The 24,878-nt window shown below is 43.5% G+C and overlaps 1 protein-coding gene and 1 pseudogene across 2 annotated transcripts in view; one reads left to right on the top strand and one right to left on the bottom strand.

Annotated features, from left to right (window-relative positions):
• The window catches only part of ASAP1 (ArfGAP with SH3 domain, ankyrin repeat and PH domain 1), a 350,516-nt gene that overhangs the window by 52,110 nt on the left and 273,528 nt on the right, over positions 1-24,878 (bottom strand). For both annotated transcript variants that reach the window (XM_068525312.1, XM_068525311.1), the window contains 2 exons: positions 19,068-19,168; positions 16,132-16,201 (listed from right to left, as the gene is read on the bottom strand). In XM_068525312.1, the coding sequence (XP_068381413.1) occupies positions 16,132-16,201; positions 19,068-19,168 (171 nt within the window). The remainder of the gene's footprint in view (positions 1-16,131; positions 16,202-19,067; positions 19,169-24,878) is intronic.
• LOC137751623 (large ribosomal subunit protein P1 pseudogene) lies at positions 4,289-5,529 on the top strand (annotated as a pseudogene).

A 24,878-nucleotide genomic window follows, 5' to 3' on the forward strand; every position in this document is an offset into this window, starting at 1 on the left:
TACAACTACTACCGATGAGACATTGCTTAACGAGCCCCAAAATCTGGAGAGAGGGAAAGATGATGAGGATTTCCCATCACTTTCCAGCAAATCTCTTGGTCACACATATAATTCATACAGAGCCTGCAGTATCTAAATAGTCACGCTAATGTAGGCTTTACTTAAAAGGAGTCTCGCCACATAATCGTTCTGGTCAAAACTCTTTCTTGCCCTCCTGCCCACGTGTCCAAGATCACAGGCTGGCCAATGGTGAATGCCAGCTTCCGGAAGGAGCTGACCAAGGAGTGAAGTGCCTGAGTGCCCGGGCTGGGCTTTGCTTGAACAGAAGTCTGCAGAAATAAGCAATGAACTCTTTAGTCAGGCCTGCATGCCTACCCCAGCTGACAGTCATGATTCTGGAAATCTCCATGCCAGGAGCACTTCCACCCATCCAACTTAAGTCTTTAGGGAAAGCAGAGGGGGAGAGGGTAGAGATAGGTCCCATCAGTGGCTTATGATCAAGAATATTTCAACGACACATGCTGAGCCTCTCATTCTCAATAATGGGCACCAGACACTTCATTTCCGTTTACCTTCCTGTGCTTTCTGGACAACTTCTGAGATCCTCCTCTGTGGTTTCAAGATTAGACACAGAAAGCAACACGTTTTGTCCTGAGTCTATCTGTTCCAAAGCAAGCTCTCTGGGGGGAGGAAGTGAGAGACCCCTAGGGATTTCATATTCTTTGCATGTACATGTGACTTAGACATGGAAACCAGAAGTAAAGTCCTGTACAGGACGGTTTTGCCTAAGAGGAACCAGGGCTCGGGAAAGGATTCCTGTACTACAGACTGATTGCCAAACCCAGGATGGGGAGGCAGAAGGTTGTGGGCCTGAAACGTTTTCTTAGAATAGACCTGGTGTAGGGGTTGCTAAAGGCCCCCGTCTCCAAAACCAGCAGCTGCAACCACAAACCTTGGCCGGGGGGTCCACTGTAAAATAAACTGTTGAGTCCTCATCTTTTTGGGTGTTGATAAAATCACTGGATTTCCCTTATGATCGACAAAGACATCTGACAGGCTGGAAAGGTAGCGAGCCTGGTTAATGGTGAGACTTTGTAGAATACCATGTTCCAATTTGGCATCCACATTTAAAGGAGGATGCAGAAAAGCTTAGGGAAGATCAACAGATGATTAAAGGGGTGGAAAACGGGAACTTTGAAGACGGTTTAAAGGCATTATTTAGTCAGAGGAAAGAGGCTGAGGAGTGACTTAATCATGGTCTGCAAGGACTTGAAGGGTTGTTATCGGGGAAGGTCTGCAGCTGTTTTCCATTTGCACAGAACTCAAATTGTCGAAGATTTGCGCCAGACATGAGGAAGAACTTCCCAAGTTTAAGTTGATTATGCATAATAAGAGGTTTCAAGTTTCTTAACCTAAGTAGAGAAATCTCTTTGAAAACCTTAAGAATTTTTGAGACACCATTCACATGTGAATGTGAAAGAGGGTTAACTAGATGATTTCTTTTTTCTTCCCAAATGTTTGTGACTCCACTGTTTCTGAACAACCAACAGATACAACCAAGTAACAGAGACAAAATTTTAAAAAAGGAAAAAATATTCAGTTAAGTATCAACCGATCCTGGAAAATGAAATAGCACCATTCACCTCTCATTTCAAAGCATGGGCTACTTCCAAGTACATTACCAGAAAGTTTCTGACGACAAGGGTTTTGTACAGTTTAAGTCACTGCATGATTGACCCACAACTTCAGTGACAATGACATGTGACACTTATTCCCTTGGAAGCTTGTCAAGTCTGCTGGACTGACATCTGCCACATCAACATCAACTTCACTTGACACAGACATGTCTTGCCTGTACATAGTATTCTCCCCCCAAATGCCAGTGAGACAAAGGACCTATCACCCCAAATGTGAATCTGAAGAGCAGAGAACACAATTTTTGACAGGTGAAGCAGCCGATGTGGCCAGTACCGAGCCCAGGAACCCCAGGAAGTGGAGCGGGATGCTGAACCAGGGTACATGGACCAAGGGACCAGAAGCCTCGGAATCACTAGTCATCGCTGAAACTCCAGGTCTGTATAACTTGCCCAAATGTCAAAGTCCTTTCTCGACATTTAGTACTAATGTATAGGTATACCGATTAAAGAAGGTATGATCTCTCCCGGCGGTTCAGCGGACTAAAATCATAGTGAGACTAAATGACTTGCCCTGGGCTACAACACCGTGGAACAGTTTAGGAACTGCTTTCATACTGTTTAAGTACCAGAAAGGATAAAAAGGAAAGGAAACATGTATTTACTGAGTCCTCACTGTTGATGATTGCTACCACGCTTTGGATGAAAACCCCAGGCTGTGCCAGGCCCTCCAAGGACCACCTCCAGGCTCCTTGTGACTTCGGCTCCTGCCGCTTGAGCTGCCGCTCTCCCTGCCGGCGGTGAGGGGCACTGGCCTCCCAGGGACAACTCTAGCTCGCTCTCTCCAGGCCTCTCCCGGTCAGCACCTCCCCAGAGGAGCGGTTCCTGGCCTGACCACCCTCCCTAGACTTCCTACCTCTTCGCACCCTGCTGTATTTTCTTCCTGGGTCTTCTCACTCCTATTTACTTCTTATCTTTCTTCCCACTAAGAGCACACATTTTTCTGCAGCAGGCACTCAAATATTTATCAAATGAATGAATGCATTCCAGGGGCCTTACATATTCTATCTCATGTATGACCTGTGAGGGAACTATTTTTAGTTTCTTTTACTAACAAGATGAAGAAGCAGAGGCGCAGAGAGGTTAACCAACTTCCCTAAAATCTCCTAGTAAGGAAGCAGCAGAGCCTGGAGCTGAATCCGGTGTTGAGTGGACCAAAGGCCCGCTCCTGCTTCCTTTCTGCTTCCATGGGAAAGACAGCCACACAAAATCCCCCAGGAGCAGCCTGAAGCCCCAGCCCAGGAGGAACACCTCCTTCTGAGAATAAGGGTTAGAAATAGAGCAAAGGTTCCAAAGATTAACTTCTACTTTAATATCTTCTCAGGTCATTTGACTTTCAAAATTGATTCAAAGAGAAGTTTTAGAAGCCTATTTGAAACACCTATCCACTTATTCACTGGACAAGATACTGATGAAGTCTCTACCACATCTAAGCACATATGAAGAACAGGTGGTCTGTGCCACCCAGCAGCTACGGGAAACAGACACGACCATGGGCCTAGGACGTGCCTGGTGCCCGGCGGGGCCCAGAGCCTGAGCTGGATTTCCATAAGGCTCCAGAGGCAGCCTCTTCCCTGAGTGAGGGCTTAGAGGAGAAGGTGCAGGTGCAGGCACCTGGGGGGGAATGCAAGGGACAAGGCAGTAGGTGACGCGGAAGGAGAAGCAGGGAGGGCACTGCATGTGGTGCTAAGGACTCTTGTCCCATCCCAGGAGGTCTGCAGTCCACTTGCATCCAGGGGGACAGCTGGTGGAGGAGGCCGAGAGAGTAAGACTGATGAGCAATGATGGGGGCCTGAATTAAAGTCAGGGTCATTGTACTGGGGGCCAGGGACTCAAGATACGGCAAAAAAAGAGACTTTCAATAAATTATTCCCAAAGTAACCTCTACCTGGTAGGTGGCTCTCCCAGGCTCTGCATTTGAACGATGAGTGAAGGGGCCCGCGGCCCCTGCAGGCTCTGCTGAGCACCATCTTTCAAAAGCTACAAGTGCTCTACCCCAAATACAATTATGATACCTTTCAAAAATGAAGATTGTTTTGGCTCTGTTCCCTGAAACTCTGAGGCTTGTCCTTTTACAGGTTTTACTTTTCATTAAAAGAATGCATATTCACTGAGGAAACACTCGGAGCTAGACACAGTGCAAAGAAGAAACTGAACGTTACTTGTTAATCCCACTTTCACACCCAGAGACAGTCATTGTTAATACCGGATTTTAACAAGATATGTGTGTGTGTGAAATGTCTGTTCTTAGAAAAAATGGTTTGGTTCAATTTGTGTATACTGTTTTGCAAATTGCTTTTTCCAGTTAACGTTATACAGAGAAGAGTTCACTTTTACCCAAGCATGTGGCAAAGCCATTTGCAGGTTTTTGAAAATGTTTCCACTAGGGAAGCTCTGGACACATTCCCTGCACAGAAGTGATGAAGATATTAGCCCTGGTGACATAGTGCTCTGCCACCCAAACTAGAAGATGCCGTTCAGCTAGGAAAGTCATCAGAAATGCGTGCACAAACAGAATGAGTCGATTCTGACGAATGTTTCTGCGTCTCCCGAAAGAAAAAAAACACCACACATTTCTCCTTAGACAGCTCGGCATGCACTGCGGTGACGTGATTTTGCTGGAAGCGTGAAGTCGTTAGCGCAGGCATATTTCTGTGAGCAGAAAACAGCTGCTACGGGAATTAGTATCCAGAAATGAAGTTATTTCTCCCCATCATCCTGCTGAATTGCTCTGCTTCACAAACAAGAAGTGAACATCATTAATTACTTGGGAAATAAGCCTGACCCAGCCAGGCTGAGCCTGCTGTGTAGATAGAGGTAAAAATAAAATAATAAAGCTCTCTGCACTTCCTAGGCTAATGCTTGCTAACACTGCTGTTCAGATTCTTACAGGCATTTCAATTTTTTGTTCAATAAATATTTATTTGGACACCCACCATGCCCTAGAGGGGCACATACGTTTGGCACACAATCAACAACCACAATAACCCCCTGACAAGAAGTTAGGTACACAGTGAACACCTAGCACTGCAGAAAGAGCTTATCTCCAAAATTGTAGTACATTAAAACTTTTGGCTTCTGGAAAGCATTTTGGTTTCTTTGGGGCAAGACAGATGTTTTCGTTTATTGAGCAACTCAACTACTCGATACTGTATATAAATTTTATTATTTGCAATAATAAATTCTCTTGCAATACCCCTATGGGCTAGGTACAGTGACTGTACCCATTTTGCACATGAGAAAACCAAGGGTCAGGAAGGTGAAAATAAACTGACCAATGTTTTACACAAAGTAAAAAGCACTTTCCTTTTCCTCAGTTTCCACTAAGGTGCTCGGTCCTTCCGAGGAAGCTAAGGCCGCGTTGGGGTGAGATCCTCACTTCATCCGGCGACTAGCACCGCGCCCGGCAGTCCCTGCCTAGCACCCGTCCGCACCACGGTCTCCGTCTCGGAGCTCGCCTGCATCTACTCGGCCCTCATCCTACACGACGATGAGGTGACGGTCACGGAGGATGAGATCAATGCCCTCATTAAAGCAGCCGGTGTAAATGTTGAACCTTTCTGGCCAGGCTTGTTTGCAAAGGCTTTGGCCAATGTCAACATCGGGAGCCTCATCTGCAATGTGGGGGCAGGTGGACCTGCCCCAGCAGCTGGTGCTGCCCCAGCAGGAGGTCCTGCCCCCTCCACCACTGCTGCCCCAGCTGAGGAGAAGAAAGTGGAAGCAAAGAAAGAAGAATCTGAAGAGTCTGATGATGACATGGGCTTTGGTCTTTTTGACTAAACCTCTTTAGTAGCACGTTCAATAAAAAGCTGAGCTCTTTAAAAAAAAAAAAAAAAAAAAAGTAAAAAGCAAAACTGGGATTTGAACAAATTTCTTCCCAGAGCTCTCCGCATTTATCATGCTGTTTCCCTGCCCAGACAGACCCTCGGGACATTTGCAGAGTCAGTGAAAACATCTTTCTTCTTTTTCCCTTTCTGGTTCTTCCTACCCTGGAATGGCCAGTTCCCTCCTTTCCCTTCCAGGTCACTTAATACGCCTGCTGAGAAGTCTCACTTATTCTCCACCTGTTCCACATTCCAAAATTACTATCTTGTGGCCACAATTAAAGCTCCCCCATCCGTTTAGTGAGCCTTCAGACAGCTCAGGGGAGAAGGAACTGATCACCCAACTGAAGCAATTCATCCTAGAGTATGACGATTAGGAATTCCCTTAAACCTCCCAACCATTTAAACCATAGGACCGATTTCTAGTTGGCAGAACGTGTGTGCATGTGCAAGAAAGATCTATTTGCAAGTGGAGATTTTCTTGAAAATTTCTTATTGCAGTAATGAACTCGTCACGACTTCTGAGAGTATGTTCCACTCTAGAATCAACATTAAACAATGCTGTAATGTAAACAGGAAAAAAAAAAAGAGGTTATTGGGGCTCCTGATTAAGAAGTGGGACTGATGTTACCTCATCCGACCAATGTGCTAGATATTCATCATTTAGTCATTTCCACAAACATTTACTGAGTGCCTACTATTTGCCAGTATATAACGTTTGGGCCAGCATAGAACTTTTAAACTCACATTTCCTATTTAACTGTAGTAACCACTTTAATCCTTCAGTTTCACCCTCCCTTCTTCATCTAAGAATCAAGTCCCTTGATTGATCTAAGAATCAAGTCCAGAGTTTCCGAAAATCTCTGCTCAACAAGAAAGCAGGAGAGATGTATCTGGCAGTTCCTCAAACCCCAGGCAGCATCAGCACCCTTGTGACACCCTTGTGATTCTGGAGTATTAGCCAAAAGGGGATGGAGGGTGCAATTCTTGGTCTTTAAAGCCAGAACGAGACACTGCCATAAATACCTGGCTTTCATGGAGCCACACTGAGGCTCCTGCTTGTTTGTCTGGAGCAATACAATATTCTGTTAATTTACAAAAGCAATTTACTACTCATACTCTAAGGTACACGGTAGACTGGAGAGAAAAACATAATTCTGGAGGCAATCAGACCCGGGTCTGAGTCTAGGCCCAGTCGTCCATCCTGGAGCCATGAGCTCTCCTGAGTCCCAATTCTTCTTGTCATAGAGAAGGGAGACAACGCCTATCTCCGCTGTGATGATGAACCGAGGCAATGTCTGAACAAGTGCTGGTGCTCCCCCTTCAAGTGGGAGGTGGCACGGGCTCTAGAATTCAACTTCTTTGGTTCAAACCTGGCGCAAGCACCTGCTGGTTGTGTGACTTTGACTTTTCCCCCTTAAAATGGAGGTAACGGCAACTACCTTGTGAGGCTGCTATGAAACTTAAGTGGGAAAACATGAAACTAGCATGGGGTGTGTGCTTAATACATGGTAGTTACTATTTTTATAGCTATTATTTCCCAACTATCTCCTCTAATGGCGTCCACATAGCTGACACCTAAGATTCTATACTGTCATCAACATCCCTCTAGATTAAGGCGGTATTCCTTGTTAAAAATGCAACCACCTGGGCTTCCCTGGTGGCGCAGTGGTTGAGAATCTGCCTGCCAATGCAGGGGACACGGGTTCGAGCCCTGGTCTGGGAAGATCCCACATGCCGCGGAGCAACTGGGCCCGTGAGCCACAGCTACTGAGCCTGCGCGTCTGGAGCCTGTGCTCCGCAACAAGAGAGGCCACGATAGTGAGAGGCCCACACACTGCGATGAAGGGTGGCCCCCGCTTGCCGCAACTGGAGAAAGCCCTCTCACAGAAACGAAGACCCAACACAGCCAAAATTAAATTAAAAAAAAAAAAAAATGCAACCACCTCTGGGAGAGTTACCCATTAACGTCATCCGGGTTCAAAGAGAACACAGATCCTGTCTGACAGGAGGGTTACAGAGGGTGAACTGAGGCTGTGTGCCATGGGCAGGGTAGAGAAAGGGGAAGCAGAGTGCCCTGGCTTCTGTATGAAGACAAAGAACATGCAAACGAAGTGAGGGGACTCCAGACAGACAGAGAGGAACCGGAAGAGGGGGTTAAAGGGCCCAGAAACGCTGGGGACTCAGGAAATTGAGAGGAGCTTAGAGAGAAGCTTAGACCGGCCCACTGCTCTGATTTTACTGCTTCATCTGTTAAAAGGACCCTCAACTAGAATAAAAAGGGAGGTAGGGAGACTCAGACTTCAAACTGGCCAAGTTCTGAATTGAGGTCCACGCCAGTTCACAAACCTTACAGAAGTCCTTGAAACTGGCTGCAGGTTTCCACCTTACTACCCGCCCCTCTTGTCTGTCCTTTTAAATTACACCACTGGCAAACAGTGGGGGAGGGGCTCAGTGATTCTCCATCTGGCTGAGCATCAGAATTACCTGGGAAGCAATCCTTGGGCTGCAGCACCAGACCAACTAAATCAGAACCTTTGGGAGTGAAGCCAGATGATTCTAACGTACAGTCAGGACTGCAAATCACTGAGTTCATTTAGCCAATTGCAGCCTCTCCCAATCACTTGTAATGATTCACTCAGATGGAAGTGATAAGGGTTTGTATCAGGAATACACTCTGTATCGATGCTGCTAATACATAATCTTGGGATTCAAACGTGAAAAGGAGAAGCTCCTTCTCCAGGATTCAAATCGAGTAAAAATCGCTGTTGAATATATTGTTTAGAAGAATAAACAACCTGTAAAGCATAATCAGTTAGATTTCTAAACTTATATTTTATGGAACTTGAGTTTGGGAAGCCCTCTAATAAACGTCCATGTCTTCAGGTCTGTTATTTGCAATATGGCAGACGCCTACAAAGATATTCCACAGGACCCCCTGAGTTTTGGAAATAGTGCTGCTTATTTGTATGTCCAAATGACATTATCTGCGTGGAACAACTGTGTTTCTTTTGCTGGTGACCGTGACTATTTAGAAGATTCAACACCAGTGCCTTAGGACCTGAGGCTGCATTCTGAACTTGATTTATGAAAGTCAACTCTGGTCTTCTGTTTAAAAAAAAAGTGGGGGAGGAGAGGGAGTTCCATGTCACCAGGGCAGTGGGGTAAGGAGCTGGCTGATGAGGTGAAGGAAAATGGCACCACCTGAAGCTGATGGAAGGGACATAGAATAGAGAATTATTATTCAAATGGAGGAGGGAGAAATTCAAGTAGGAATTAAAAACACTGGTTCACGATGCTCTACAAAAATTTTTTATGGTTCTTGCTTAATTGGAATTTTTGTTATACCAACTATAAAGTATTTTTTAAGTTCATCCTTGAATTTTCTTTTTTTTTGCATCTAGATAGCAACAGCTTTTAAAGAGTGTTTAATTAAACCTCCAAACGACTCTCAAAAGAGAGTAAGGAAAGTGATACCATTCTACCCCTATTGGCTTCTCTTGGGTTCTCTGAACATGCGTTCTGTCCTCAGGACTTTGGACTGTCCTCTTCGCTCTGCTGGGACTCCTCACCAGGATCACTGCCACCTGCAGAGACGCCTTCCCTGCCCACACCAGTGGGGCTGCCCCTCTTATTTTCTATCCCAGCTGCTCACTTCTTTTACAGCACTTAGCCTTTGTTTACCCCAGGCTCCAAGAGGCCAGGGGCCACTAATTCACCACTGCTTCCGTAGTACCTGGCCTCATGCCTGCTTAGAAAGGAATAAGACTTCTTAATAAGCAAATTATACCCATTTTACATTGGAGAAAAGTGAGGCTCCAAAGGCTTAAGTAACTTATCCAAGGTCCTACAGCTTGTTCAGGAGTTTAAGCCCAGGTCTAATTAGCTCCAAAGTTTGTTCTTTTACAATTCACAGTGCTGCTTCTAATCACTGGGGGAAAGGAAAATAGTCTCTTCTTGTAGTGACAATGGGAATAAAAGATGTGCAATTGGGCAGAGTCCAGAATAGCCTCAGAAAGCAATAGAGGCCAATCACAGAAATCAGGTTATTAAACACACTTCGAGGCAGGGAGCAGCCCATTGTGAACGGGCTTTCAGCGCATCTGTTAAAGCCCTCGCAGCTGAATGTTATCTTCAGGGCTCTGGATAGCACAGAGAATAGTCCTTGGAAAATGTCTGTGGGTCTAAAGAGCCCAAGGACAGGGAGAGAGACATCAGATTCTTGCTTTAGTGCAATGCCCTGGAGATGTCAGGAGTGCTGTTCACCTCTAACAGGAAGAAATGAAATTCCTTTGAGAGGACAGGTGCCCCAAACCGGCTTCATTAAGTACCTCGAGGGGTAAGGAAATAGCAATACAAAGGAATTCCAACAAATCAAATTAAAATTGAGATGTTAACACATTAGGGAAGAAGATAATAGTGATAGCAATAATAATAGCTGACAATTATTTAGTGCTACTTCCGCCCCACATCGCGTTCTAATTCCTTATAATCAATGAACTCGTTTAATCTTTACACACACCCATGAATCTGGCAGTATTGTGAGGGACTCAGTGTCATTTGGACTCCAATCATAGCAGTCTGGCCCCATGGTGCTGGATGCTGTCACCCCACCTCAGCTCACCCAGATGATGAGAGTAATTATTAAGTTTGCCAGACACTTAGTGGGGTCCAGGCTCTACAAAGCTTTAAATGCATCATCTCATTTAATTCTCACAACACTGAAAGACAGGTACTGTTATTATCTTATTTAACAAATGAGGAGTAAAATTAAGTATCTTAAAAGCCACACACAATAAGTAGCTCAAGAGGCATTTAATTCCAGGTTGACTCAGAGGGCTATGCTCTTAATCTCATCCTTCTAAAACGTCCAGCCCACCAAGAATCATCTGAAGAGGCTCCACCTGGTCCGGTTCAGTTGGATTCTCCAACTTTTAGAGTAAAAATCAAACCTTAGTGGACTTCTGTGTGATACTGAAAGTATCTTTAGTGTTGAGAAACTAGTGGCTATGAATTTAATGACTGTTACAGTGTTAATCATAAGAGCATCTGCAGGCATTTAAAGAATGTATGACTTTAAAAAATCAGTCTTCAGATTCAAAGATAAGTTCACGGACCCCCTGTAATATCTTCATGACCCTGACCCCTCTGCTCCCCGCTCCTGGAAACCCTTAGAGTAGCCGTCTTTACCCTGAGACCCTATGATTGATTCAACAACAAGGTAAGGAGTTTCATTCCAAAGAACTATTCTTCACAAACCTTTCAAAGACCTAACAACAAGCTGGCATCGGAGGAAAGGCCTATCAATGTAGTAGAAAGAGAATTGGCTTTGGGGTTTGAAAACTGGTTCAGCTATTTACAGACTATGTGACCCTGGGCATGGGATTTAACCTCTCTGAGCCTTACTTTCTTCATCTATGAAATGCAACTTCATTCAAAAAGTATTCATTGAGCACTAACTACATGTCAGGCAGTGTGTTAGGCACTGGGAATTCAAAGGTGAGTAAGACATAATTTCCACCTCCTAAGACCTTCCAGACTAGTGAAAAATGAAGACCGTGAACCACCCCTGCAGGTGAAGGCAGAAGACTGAGTGCAGGGCACGCTCTAAATGCTCAATAAATGGCAGTCATCTTTCTTTTGCCAACCCATATTTGAACCGTATGTGACACTGGGGTTAATAAATTCAGGAAGGGTTTTTGAGAAGCAAAGCTTCTTATACTCTTGAAATTAATATTTCAGGATTATTATAATAAAGTAATATTTCACCTATAATTCATATACTTTCTTTCTTTGATAATTTGTTTTATTATATACTATAATGCTTATAGTAAAAAAAAAAAGTACAAGCAAATAATACAAGGGTACAGAAATTTATTTGTAATAGTTTAGTGGTTTGATATAAACACTTTTATCCTGAAGCTTTGAGGCTGACTAAAATGTTTTCCATAGATTTGTTAGAATTAGCATTTTTGAAATGAAAACCTCATATGCTGCGCTGAGCAGATACTAGATACTATCAATATTATTGTTACAGCAGATTCAGAGAGTCTCACTGAATTTGATTCCCAAAGTGCTGGATTACTTTAAACAGTAAATTAAAAAAAAAAATTATGTCTTTGAACAGGTACATGAAGCAATGAATTTGTAGATGAAATCTTGTAGGGATGGGAGCAAATCTTGCAGGTGTACACAAAGTGAATTTCTTTCTAGAACAGTAAGTTGGGGAGATGGATGGCCCCTGGAGTAGGTCTCGCGTATGTGGTTAAGCCAACAGACCACAGCTTATTAATCTAAATGCATACCCGACCCTTTCCTGAGTCAACCTGATAAGAACAACCTGCAAAAGTGACTGGGGTCCTTCAAGAAGGAGGAATTCCCCTGTGTTAAGGGGTCCCAAACAAAGGCCCTATATTTTTCTGACAAAAAAGTTCGTTTATCCACTTTTCCAGTGATCACTGAATTCCTTATGTTTTCCCAGGAAACTGCTGGCCTTGACTTTCAACCTGATTCTAAGTGATCAGTGGTGTTTGCAAAGTCTGGAAAAGCCAGCTCAAGCTGGCTACAGAGATCTTTCTGTGGGAGCAGGTTATGTGATTACAAAGTGATATAACTGGCAGCAAAAAAGTGTGGCCTAAAGCCAATGAAAAGTGGGGAACAGGTTAACACAGACCAGTGGGAGGCAGTCAGAAGTTAGGCGGAGAATTCCATTTTCCTCTGGGCTGCTCCGGGGGCAGGAGAGGTAGACCCACAATTTCCAACATTTATAGCAGGAGAGGGTAACTGTCAATAGGTTTCAGTACCGCCAGCAACATCTGAGGAGGTAACACTAATAGCGACAACTACTAGGAACTGTGGCCCCCACACAGCATGGTATCTCATTTAATCCTTACTTGCACCTTTAGGAGTTAAATATTTTTCTCAAGGTCACACGGTCAATGGCGAAGCTGGGATTCAGACTCAAATCTGACAGATGCCACAGTCCATTCTCTTAGCCACTAAACAATGCAGCTGATGTGATGTCTGCTGTTGATTAGAGCCTTAAGAAAGCATAGAAACAGCTGACTTGGCCACAATGACGTGTTTGGCAGGAAAGAAAAAGGGAGGGTGGAAGAGAACGTATGTTTTTATTTTCAGCATATTACCCAAGGCCATGTAAACTACACGTGAGCAGTGCCGCTGACTCACTTGATCTTTGTGATCTCCCACAGCAGGTTCTTAAGAGAAGCAAATCGATGGAATAGGATAAGGCCATTGAGTAACTTGTCAGAATGCTTACTGAGGACTGTCATAGCCAGACAAATCCAAGGCGAGAAGAACGTGAAGACAGGGCACACACAGCAAATTTTTAACTAAAACCTCTGGATCCACACAAAGTCAAATGGTTGGAAATGTTCACTTTAGTACATTTAACCTGAAGAATACTTCCCGGGAGTGGAGAAGTCCTAACATTTCCCCTGGGGCCATTCTGGTTTTTATGTCTGCTCATGCACAAGATTTAGACCCAACTCAGTGTCACACTGCTTACACCTAACTCAGCTAATAAGATCAGACACTATCAGACATGAGTTGGGCTCAGGAAAGTGACTTGAAGGCCAGGCACAATCACATTCAGGCAACTGAGGACCACATGTTCCATCTATACCTTACAGAGCAGCAGCTGAAATGTCTCTTGGGACTCCAGTGACTTGAAGAGCACTGTTCTGACTGCTGCAGGCCTAAGACCACCCTGGATGCCTTTGGGACTCGCCCCGAGGTAGGTCCACCTTGCAGTTGCCCAAGAGTATAGGATACCTGACCCAAGACAGGCCACACTGAGGTTCTGATCACAAAACTGCAGGGCTACCTGTACTGTACTGTCCTTATAATAAATGAATCACCGCTCAGGGGTCATGTCCTGTTTCGGGCCATCAGAGAATCCCAGCTGGCTCATACAGGCACGTGCCTCTCGCAAACACTGACTCTTAGGCACCTCCGGTTCAGGGCTGTGTCCTGGGACCCCACGCTGGGGAGGAACTGGGGTTGCAGGTGAGGGGGGGTTAACGTCCGGGTGTGTGCGAGTGTTTACGGGCAGAGTCCCAGCCTGCACCAGATTCCCAGCCGCGCCATTTGTTAGCTGGGTGACCTTGGGAGCTGAACTTCTCTGAGCCCCGGGCTCCCTCATCTGTAAGATGGAGATAACAACCTCACCTCTAACTCAGGGTTGTTGAGGATTAAATGTCAGCACGCATTAATCAAGGCGCTGGTGGATGCCTGGCACATGGTAAGCATTCCAAAAACATTAGCCACCAGGACGATGATGATGAGATGGGATGATAGCAGTGCTTTTGAAAAGTCAAAGTCAGATGGTGGGAATCTGCACTGTCACACAGGGCTAGGATGGAGACGGTTTCACCATCTATGGAATAGGAGTAACAGAAGCTAATAATAATGTAAGACGGGCTGTGGTCATGTGCTCAGAACAAGGAGTGCCCAGCCCAGGGTGTACACTCAGGAAGTGTTATCTATTCCCTTAAGCGGTTCTGATCTTGGATCATGTGATCAGAAACCTTTATGACACACCCCACAAGTATTTTAATCACCAAAATAATGAGTAGGGTCAGTCCCTCCTTAGCCAACAAACCATTAAGCCCTCACAGAGGCTTTAAGAGTGAAATCCTAGCATTTGCCAGTCGTGGGACTTGGGCAAGATACTTAAACCCTCTTAATAACAGATTTATCTGGTAGCCTGGGGCAACAATTACATACAGTAATCTGTATAAAGCATTTTCTGTAACTGGGCTCATAGTAAGTACTTACTTAATATCAACTAATGTTATTACTGTCAGAAGTTCTTCATAGGACTTGTTTCCTAAGGTTAACTGTGTATGGAATTAAACATGAGCAGGTCAAAGTTATCTCATTTTCCACTTGTGTATCTTTGATGCCTAGTCTAGCATATGGCAGAGTGGAAGCTTATTAAAACATTGCTGAATAAATGACTAACTGTTAGACAGCCTCAGTGATAATTACTAACTGATCTAAGTCTGTCAGCAGGATTTCTGGTATCAGATGGGTGGCTTGTCCCAACTGGCATGATAGTTAAAAATCTCAGCTGGGCTGTCTGAGGGAAGCTGAAGACCTCTGAGGAATCAGCCCAAGGTTTCTGCAGGAGGAAAAGGACAGAGATGACATAACTGCTCAAGTTCCATAAAGGCCAATAATTTTTAAGACGCATGTATAGCCAACTACCTGGAAGGGTTTGGCCACAGGTGTGTACCGACCACATTCTGTGTCAAGGTCTGTTAAGGGGCTGAAGGAAGACAAACAGGACCTGATTAAGTGCCCTGGGGAGAGTGCAGCCTAGAAGGGGCGTAAGGAGCAATGCTAGACAGACCCAAGCCTGAGTTTCCAACTCTGCCAGTTACCAGCCAAGTCATGGTGCTTCTTTGTGCCTTATTTTCTTCATCTGTAAAATGAAGATTATAATACCACGTGGGCTGTGGGGAGGACTAAATGAAATAAACTTTGTGAAGTATCTGGCACGAGGAAGTGCTTACTAAGTGGCACATCCTTTCCTCCTCCACAGAGGTAAATCTATACCAGTGTATTAAATGCTCATCCCTTGTTTCTACTATCCTGCTAGCAGTTAACTGCTTACAGAACTGAAGAGTATCACTCGGCACGGGATACGGAACTCTCACTACAAGCTCTCCAAGCTGGGATCACCGGGTTAAACTGCATGCACCTCTGTCAAGAGACTCTTGCTACACTTGGCCGTTTCCATTCCTACTTGTCACGTCTTCCATGATAATCTTTGCATCTTTAAGATTAAAAAAATTTTTTTTGCTATTTTTAAAAGGGCAAAATAGTAATTCCTTGTTTTACTGTGCATGTCTTTGACTACCACCAAGACTGAACCTTTTTGACAAGTATAGGGATTTTGTCGATACTGGAACTTTTAGTTGGAAATGGGTGATACGAAGCATAAAAATAAAAATTCTGATAGACTGTAAGTATAACTACACACTATATAGGTATACAACAATCTGAAGGGAAACAGAATGTAAATGTTAGTGACTTGGCTTCATTGTTTTCCACTATTAGATTGCCTTTATTCCTAAAATAAGGGGAGTCGTAACTGAGGCAATTTTAGTATTCCACTGTTTTATTTATATATGTTTTAATCCTTTAGCATACTGAGGGGCTTTTTGAGTAATTTAAATAAATAGTAACAATAAAAAAAAGACTGAACACTGTAACACGTATTGTTTCATTCCCTACATTACTTTCTCATGTATAGAACACCCTCTGCCATCTTTATAATTCAGAAAACTTTAGGTTTTTCAGAACAACCAATAAGACTTCCCCAAAGATGAGGTTATAAAGTAGAAGAATACCTGATTCAGTTTGAGGGAGCAGAAGACAAGAAGTTCTGGTGCAGCAAGAGATGAAGCAGGACAAGAAAGGACCAATTTCTTCTGTAAAGGAATATCCTAACCCCCCGACCTAATCCATACATTAAAGGCACCCGGGGAAATTTTCATGGCTGGTTACAGCACGTGTTTGCTTTCCAGTCCACATGGCCAGAAGGCATCACAGACACAGCTTGGTAAATTACCAGACACACTTACTGTTGCGTGGGAGATGGTCAGAATCCCATTCTTGACGGAGCACTTCCTTCTCTGCCACACCTTCCGGATCCTAAGGAGGGAGTCAAACACAAGCTGATACAGTACCTGGTTCACGTAACTATCATAACATAGTTATGATGCATAATAGTCATTACCAAAAAACCCCAACCCCAAACCGAAAACCACACAAACCAGAAAATCCTGGTTGCCTTTTACTATCCCAGGAGGATGGTAATTCAGACTAGTAGGCATGCACAAGGATGCTCATTGTAGCACCGTGTTTGATAGTGAAAATGGGAAACAACAGAAACAACAGAACTCTAATAGGAGGAATGAATAAATGATTATAGTTACATTCATACTACAGAGTATTATTATGTAGGAGTTTAAAAGAAGAAAACAACTACATATGTGCAGACCTACATAAACAGATTTCTAAAGCACACTGTTGATTGAAAAAGCAAGCTGCTTTAAGATAATTCTGGTATCATCTAGTTAGGTTAAAATTTCAGGCCTATATAACAGCACTCTAAGTTTTCTACAGGCATATACATATATGTATAAACATATTTCCTTCGTTATCACCCGTCTCCCCGTTGAGAATGTAAGCTCTATAATGATAAGGACTTTCAATGTTATAGTTTCGATGTTATAGTCCCAGTGTCTACAACAGTGCCTGGCATGTAGGTCTCCCAGAAGATATCTGTTGAATGCATGGGAAGAATGATGAGCAAAACCGACAGTGATCCCAGAAATGTGTAGGAGAAATAGTTGCAATTTTAACAAACAAATTAAAACAAAACGAAAATCTACATGTCTCAGATAAAGCCAAGGAGCACACATCCACAGACAATCAGAAAACAAGAAACTTTCTTTTAAAGGATGATAATTAGTAAAGCAAATAATCAAGATTCTACTTACTTACTGTGAAACAGAATCATTTGTTCAAGCAACAGAAAGACAGCAAGTATGGAAGGACCAGGGGAGAAAATGGCACAAATGAGGCTGGAGAGAGAGGTGGGCAATGGCTTTGGGAACAGCCCAACGTGCTGTGTGGAGATGAACCGGAGAAGGGACGAGTGAGTGACAGAGAGACCAGTTAGGAGGCCACCAAAATAGTCCAGGAGAGGTGATGGTGCTCATCTGAGAGCAGGGCAGCAGAGGCGGCAAATCGTGTGTAACTTCTCGTTATTGGGTTGGCCAAAAGGTTCGTTCAGTTTTTCCCGGAAGATGGTTCTAGTAGCGTAAGATGGCTCTAGTAGCACTCAGTTGTCTTTAACTTCATTGGAAACAATTTTGTTAGATTGCACGTGACAGCTGTCGTATCAGCGTGCATTTAAAAAAAGACTTATCAAAGTTGGTGAATTTTTGTGTAGCCATTTTAATATTGAAGATGGAAGAAACAAAGCAACGTTTTCGGCATATTATGCTTTATTATTTCAAGAAAGGTAAAAACGCAACCGAAACGCAAAAAGAGATTTGTGCGGTGTATGGAGAAGGTGCTGTGGCTGATCGAACCTGTCAAAGGTGGTCTGCGAAGTTTCGTGCAGCAGATTTCTCGCTGGACGATGCTCCACGGTCGGGTAGACCAGTTGAACTTGACCGCGATCACATCGAGACGTTAATTGAGAACAATCAACGTTATACCACATGGGAGATGGCTGACATACTCAAAATATCCGTATCAAGCCCTGAAAATCATTTGCACCAGCCTGCTTATGTGAATCACTTTGATGCTTGGGTTCCACATAAGATAAGTGAAAAAAACCTTCTTAACCGTATTTCTACATGTGATTCTCTACTTAAATGTAATGAAAACATTCCGTTTTTAAAACAAATTGTGATGGACAATGAAAAGTGGATACTGTCCAATCACATGGAATGGAAGAAATCGTGGGGCAAGCAAAATAGACCGCCAACAACCACACCAAAGGCCAGTCTTCATCCAAAGAAGGTTACGTTGTGTATATGGTGGGATTGGAAGGGACTCCTCTGTTATGAGCTTCTTCCGGAAAACCAAACGATTAATTCCAACAACTACTGTTCCCCATCGGACCGACTGAAAGCAGCACTTGATGAAAAGTGTTTGGAATTAGTCAACAGAAAACGCATAACCTTCCATCAGGATAACGCAAGACCGCATGTTTCTTTGATGACCAGGCAAAAACTGTTACAGCTTGGCTGGGAAGTTCTGATTCATCCTCTGTATTCACCAGACATTGCGCCTTCAGATTTCAATTTATTTAGGTCTTTACAAAATTCTCTTAATGGAAAAAACTTCAATCCCTGGAAGACTGTAAAAGGCATGTGGAACAGCTCTTTGCTCAAAAAGATAAAAAGTTTTGGGAAGACGGAATTATAAAGTTGCCTGGAAAATGGCAGAAGGTAGTGGAACAAAAGGGTGAATACGTTGTTTAATAAAGTTCTTGGTGAAAATGAAAAATGTGTCTTTTATTTTTACTTACAAACCAAAGGCACTTTTTGGCCCACCCAATAGAAACGGAAGAGCTTGTCGTTAGGCTGGCAGTGATGCAAGAGGAAAGAGCGGAGTCAAGGTTGACTCTCAAGGTTGGGGTCTGCGCGGCCAGGGGGGCATCTGGCAGAGAAAACCACAGTGAAAAAACCAGCGAGGTGGGCGAGCATGCAGTCAGCGAGCCGTGTGCTCAAGTTCGACTCAGTGCCTGCCTTCCTCAAGTTGCACGTTACAAGTCACAGGTGCCATTTAGGGCCCACAGAACAACTACTGCTGCTTCTGAAGACAGCAGGTTAAATCTCAGACTTACTGAGGAAAGCAGTGTGCTAAAGGTCTGGAGCTGGTGCACTGGAAACCTTGTAAGTACGTTTCCCTATCTGAGAGGCTGGGACAGGTTCCTAGGTTACTAACACCCGTAAGTATGCTAAGCACACACAGGACCCCAGGCCGGCTGTATACGTACCCATCACTTTTCTTCAGTAGGTACCCCTTCTTCTCACTGCCATACTCCTTGTTGCCCTGGAGCTGGTGCATGCTGTATCCTCCTTGCCGGCTCTGGGAATCCTAGAAAGGAGAAACCACAGATTAGACAAATGCCGAAGACAGTTCTCAAATCCTTGACTCTATTCTGCCATGGAGCCTTTGCCTGTTGGTCTAGAGCCAAGAGAATTGTGAACTTCTGAGAGCTGTCGGGCCCTTGTTCTTATTCTAGAGGCGGAAACTGGGCAGGTAAGCAACCGCCAGAGTCACAAGCAAGTTCGAGGCAGAGCTGAGGCCTGGGGTAGAGATCTCCTATTTCTAGTTCAGAAGCCAGCTCGACTTCAAACGAACAGTGCAGCGACAGACTGGTCTATGACTCAAACCAGTTTACACTGGCAGCAGAGGTGAGCACAGGAAGGGGTGGAGGAACCGAAGTGGGCCACAAGACAAGCTCATGCATCCCGAGAGATCTTCTTTCAGGTACCCCTCCTCTGCCTCACATGTTCTGCTTAAATACCCCCAAAGAAAAGTACACCTCCTCTGCGAGGAACTAAGAATTGCTATAAAATTCTTGTTTTGTAACTTACTAGTGCTCTGCAAAAATATACCTATAACCATGCTTTTAATTTAAAAAGATGACTCTAAGGCAGGGAAAAGTGTATGGCGTGGTGACAGGGTGACAAGGGCTGACAGAACAACACAGACGCAAACAAGCTTGATTTAACATCCACGGATGCTCCCCCTCGTTTCTAAAGACTGCATGACCGGACGCAGCCATTACACTGTGGAAATGCAAGAAATAAACAATGCCGAACTGCAGAACGAGAACACGGGGCTTTAGACACAGAGGTACGACAATACGTTCTCACAAAAAGCATTGACTTACTCTCCTAGACTTCGATCAGGAAGGGCAAAAGCAAGAGAAAAAAAAGGCAGAACAGTTGAAAATACAGTTAATTTCATTGACAGTCTTATTGTCTATAACTTAAGCACTTTTTGTAACACACAGAGAAAACATCATTGTAAAGATAATTAATATCAGATTTCTCTCTCTCACACACACACCCTTTAGAGTCATGATAAACTTTGGGTGATGGGACAATAAAATATCTTTATCAAGTTTCATTTCAGGTCATTTGAGGACAGAAGAAAGAGCTGAATGGAAGAGCATGAGGTACATATTTCACCAAGATTGAAGGGTTGACAAACCTCAGTGTGTGTGTGTAAAGGGAATCAACACCTCAGTGAAACCCACTTCATTACTTCGAAAATCTAAAAAGAGCATCAAATTGTAAGACGATCCTTTGTTTTCCAAGTGAAGAGAATTTAATAAAAATATCCAGTTCGTAAGCTGCAACTCGATGGTGAAGAGACAGAAAGCTGAAGCAGCCATTATTTACTGACGGCTTGTGCACGGCCTGCCTTCCAGGCCAGGATGGCCTCTTTCTGGCATTCAGGATCCTCTGGACCAAATAGCGTGTGCTCGGTGAATGCATATTAATGTTAATAATAGCTGCAGGAAAATCTGCAGGACAGCGCACCTTTGTAGGGCTATTCTACACGTGATGAGCTCACTGTTCAAAAGCACGCCCCGAACACTCCCTAAAAACCAGGCGTGGTGAACATGCTGAGGACACTGGGACGCAGCCCATCTCAGAGATGGACGCTCCCCCTCGGAACCCACACCGTCCTGCTCTCTCGTGTAGGTGCAGCTGAGAGCTGAGCGCACGCTGTACCAGGCAAGCTGACTCCGACGAAAGAGGTTACAAACTCGATTCGTTTTCTTAATCTGAGTAATTTCTTTGTCTTTAACTGGCCAGATTCCCTCCAGCTGAAACATCTCATTGGACACGTTTAATCACCTGGGGAGAAGTGGGGCGTAGGAATCTTGAAAAATTCCCCTCCGTGTTTACTTTTAACCAGGGTCCACAGCCTTGAACTCAGAGTAATTTGGCCCACTCTGCCCTCCCTGACAGGTACTTTCTGGATGGAACTGTGACCGAGGACCTGTACCACACACCAAGTAGGCAGAGACAGCCTGCCTCTACCAGTGCCTCTAGTGACAGCCCCCAATACAATAGTGACACATGGGGTTTTTTCAAGGAGGCAGCACAGTGGCCATAATACTAATTAAGAACAATCAGGACAGAAAACTAGATCAGGTGGTAGAGGCCTGAGCCATGGGACAAAATAAGAGGCCAGGATAAATGAAATCCACAGAGCTCCTGCTTTAACCCAGTGAAATCACATGAAAATCACTTAACTATCAACCTGGAGCTGGGATCTTTGCCATAGCTATAACGCTCCAGAACATTAAAGGCAAAATCTAAAATCTCCTTGATATCAATTCTCATTAAGATAACTCTCTTCCTTGGAACGCTTTTCTTTGAACTAAACTTCCCTTTATCTGCCCACATAATTCCTAGTCTGTCTGAACGCTTTACAACTATGCATCTCTCACCGTAACTGGTTTGATAACTTTTAAAATAAAAGCCTAAGTTTTGGGGTTTTTTTTTAAATTAAATTTTACTGGAATATAGTCAATTTACAATGTTGAAAGCCTAAGTTAAAAAAATAAAAGTACTTACCTTTTTTAAAAAATAAGGATTCAGATGCTGACAGCTTATGAAAACTATTATATTCTGTAAACTTACTACTAAGACATTCCTTACATATATTTATTACTAGCCTAAATTAACTTTCAATTCTGAGTAACAAACACAGATTGAGTAGACCTTGCTTTATATCAGACAAATGTGGTTTTAAAGGTGAATAAAGTGGCTGAAGCCTAGGCTCTGACCTCAGAAGCCTATTCCACTAAACCAAGCAGGAAGGAAGCAGTGATTCCGAGGTAGCACCAACAATCCTAAATTAACTACTAATGAGTTTTATGGCCTAAGAAAGTCACACAAATGATTATCTCTGTCCTTGGAGAAATGATGGCTTAGCAGGGCCCTCCAGATAAATGAAAAGAGGATTCTCTTTTTGGAGAAAATAAACCTTGGAGAATTGTTAACACTTAATAAGTAAACAAAATAAAACACAACTGAAGGAATGAAATAGGTTCTGAATCCTTTGACAGCACACTAGAAATCAACGTGTACTGAGGAAAGAGAAATGCAAACGTGAAACTCGTTCAGGTAAACAATTTAAAACTCAAATAGTGAACTTAAAACCTTGGCAAAAATCTATGATGTGAGCCAAGAGATGTAAACTATAGAATGAAACTGCAGTATTACTTTTTAGTTCCATTTCTCATTCTCTATTAGCAGTAAAAATTACTTTACTTTCTTATTAGAAAACCTTATTAACATATAAAATGCATTACTAAGGAGTAAAACCTCAAATCTTTTCAAACTGCAAGCAATTAACACCCTCATTGACTTAATGGGTTATAAATGTTTCTGGCATACAATTTAAAACTAAACCTCTATTTATAGAAGCTACAAATTTCTAAGGTAAGGTATGAATGGAGTGGGCAAAAAATTCCTTCTGTTTCATCTTACTAAATATTTATTGAGTAGTTCTGGGGTGCCAGGCAATGTACTGGATACTGTGAAAGGAGAGATGAGTAAAACACAGATAGTTTGCCAACTATGATGAGCTACTGAGACGCAAATAAAAAGATGAACTTTCTGGAATGATTTATGGAGAGCACCATTAAAAATAAAATATTTCCAACCCTAACAATAGTTTCTACCAAAAATCCAAAGATCCTACTTAGAGCTCATATTCTTTTTTTTTAAATTTACTACTTTTGTTTAATATAATTTAATTGTGCTTATATAATTTTTTTTTTACATCTTTACTGGAGTATAATTGCTTTACAATGTTGTGTTAGTTTCTGCTGTACCACAAAGTGAATCAGCTATACGTATACATATATCCCCATATCCCCTCTCTCTTGAGCCTCCCTCCCACCCTCCCTATCCCACCCCTCTCGGTGATCACAAAGCACTGAGCTGATCTCCCTGTGCTATGCACTCTGGCTTCCCACTAGCCATCTATTTTACGTTTGGTAGTGTATATATGTCAATGCCCCTCTCTCACTTCGTCCCAGCTTCCCCTTCCCCTGCTGTGTCCTCAAGTCCGTTCTCTACGTCTGCGTCTTTATTCCTGCCCTGCCACTAGGTTCATCAGTACCTTTTTTTTTTTAAGATTCCATGTATGTGCATTTAGCACACGGTATTTGTTTTTCTTTCTGACTTACTTCACTCTCTATGACAGACTCTAGGTCCATCCACCTCACTACAAGTAATTTTACATTTGGTAGTGTATGTGTGTCAACAGAGCTCAAATTCTTGAAGCTTCCTTTAATGGAGTCAGGTTGAACCTGGTGGGGGTGAGGAGGCTGAATGATTTGATGGGTGATTTAAATTTCTCAGGTCCCTTTTTAGAGCACTTTACACTCTTCTCAAACAGTCATGCTATGGCAAGAACTCTCTGGTGGACAATCTCCTTCCATATTTAATAAGGCATTAAAAATCATTACCTTCTAAACATATTTTGTGATAAGAGATGATAAACAGAAGGAGAATGGGACAGGCATGCTGTGAAACACCAATTTTACTTGTAAAATCCTCTGGACACGGTGCTAATGAAAACATCATTTATTAATTTGGCGTGGAATTACAATAAGTCACGTGCATTTCCTCACGTTCATAGGAGGCTTATATGCAACTGCGGCGTTTAGCTAGCGCGAGCAGAATACATCAGTCTCTATGCAAAGCAAAAAGGGACTGTAATAGTCTTTTTTTTTTTTCCCCAAGAAAGCTTCCTCACACAGGAAGGAGGTAATCCCGTGTGACAAAACAAAGGTAGGAAGTGCTTAAGCACAAATCTGCCAGTTCAAAACCTCGCAGTTTTCTCCCCAGGCAGGGATCTACCTCTTACCCCTCTATTTGGGTCTTTCTAGTGCTCTTACACTGAGAAGTCATTCGAGGAGACAGCTTCTCCTAGGACCAGCAGTAAGCATCTTCTAAGAGGCCTCAAAGCACAGGTGCAGACACTGCTGAGACTAGGCGATGTGCGTACACAGCCCACATACCTCCCTGCCCGCCGATGCCTACCGCACACCTCCCTGCCCACAGGTCAGCAGGCGCTCAGTGTCACAGGGCTACAGACCCCTCTCGCTGTACGAAGACCCAACGTGTATATAAAACTGGATCTGGGGAGGCAGGAGGGTAGAGGGCTATAGTCACTCAGTCAAGAGAACCCTCAAGATTGCTTTAACATTAGTGTTGCTGGAGCAGGGCTTCCCATGTTTGAGGGGGTTTGCTTTGTTTTTGTCTTGGACTCATGAACCCCTTTAGGAAATTTTAGGGATTTACAGATAGTCAGTTTGCAATTGTGAGATAATATGATGAGGAACTGACATATGAAAAATGCTGTATTTTGTGTGATTATGATTAAATATTGCATTTAAATACTGCACTTAAATTGAATCCATAATAAATTCGTAACATAAACAGGCAAATGTTTACCTTCTCCCATGCAACAAACGGTGCTCACTATTTAATGTACCCTGCATATGAAGTCCATTCCCTTTAATGTGCATCCAAGGTTCTCCACAGTCCGGTCTGGGTTTTCACCTCAGAAGCGGCATCTCTCACTCCTCCACCCGCCCTGCCCCAAGCTGTTGTGGCCTGCTCAATGTGCCGGCCAGCTTCTCACTCCTGAGATTCTTTGTTTCCTCTCTTTCCCGGCACACCTCCTCCCAGTCTCTGTCTTACAGCATCAATACCACTTTAGGTCCGGCCACTTGTTCACATGGCTGACTCTCTCTATTGCCTAC

The sequence above is a fragment of the Eschrichtius robustus genome, chromosome 17, assembly GCF_028021215.1.
Source record: "Eschrichtius robustus isolate mEscRob2 chromosome 17, mEscRob2.pri, whole genome shotgun sequence".
Lineage (NCBI taxonomy): Eukaryota > Metazoa > Chordata > Mammalia > Artiodactyla > Eschrichtiidae > Eschrichtius > Eschrichtius robustus.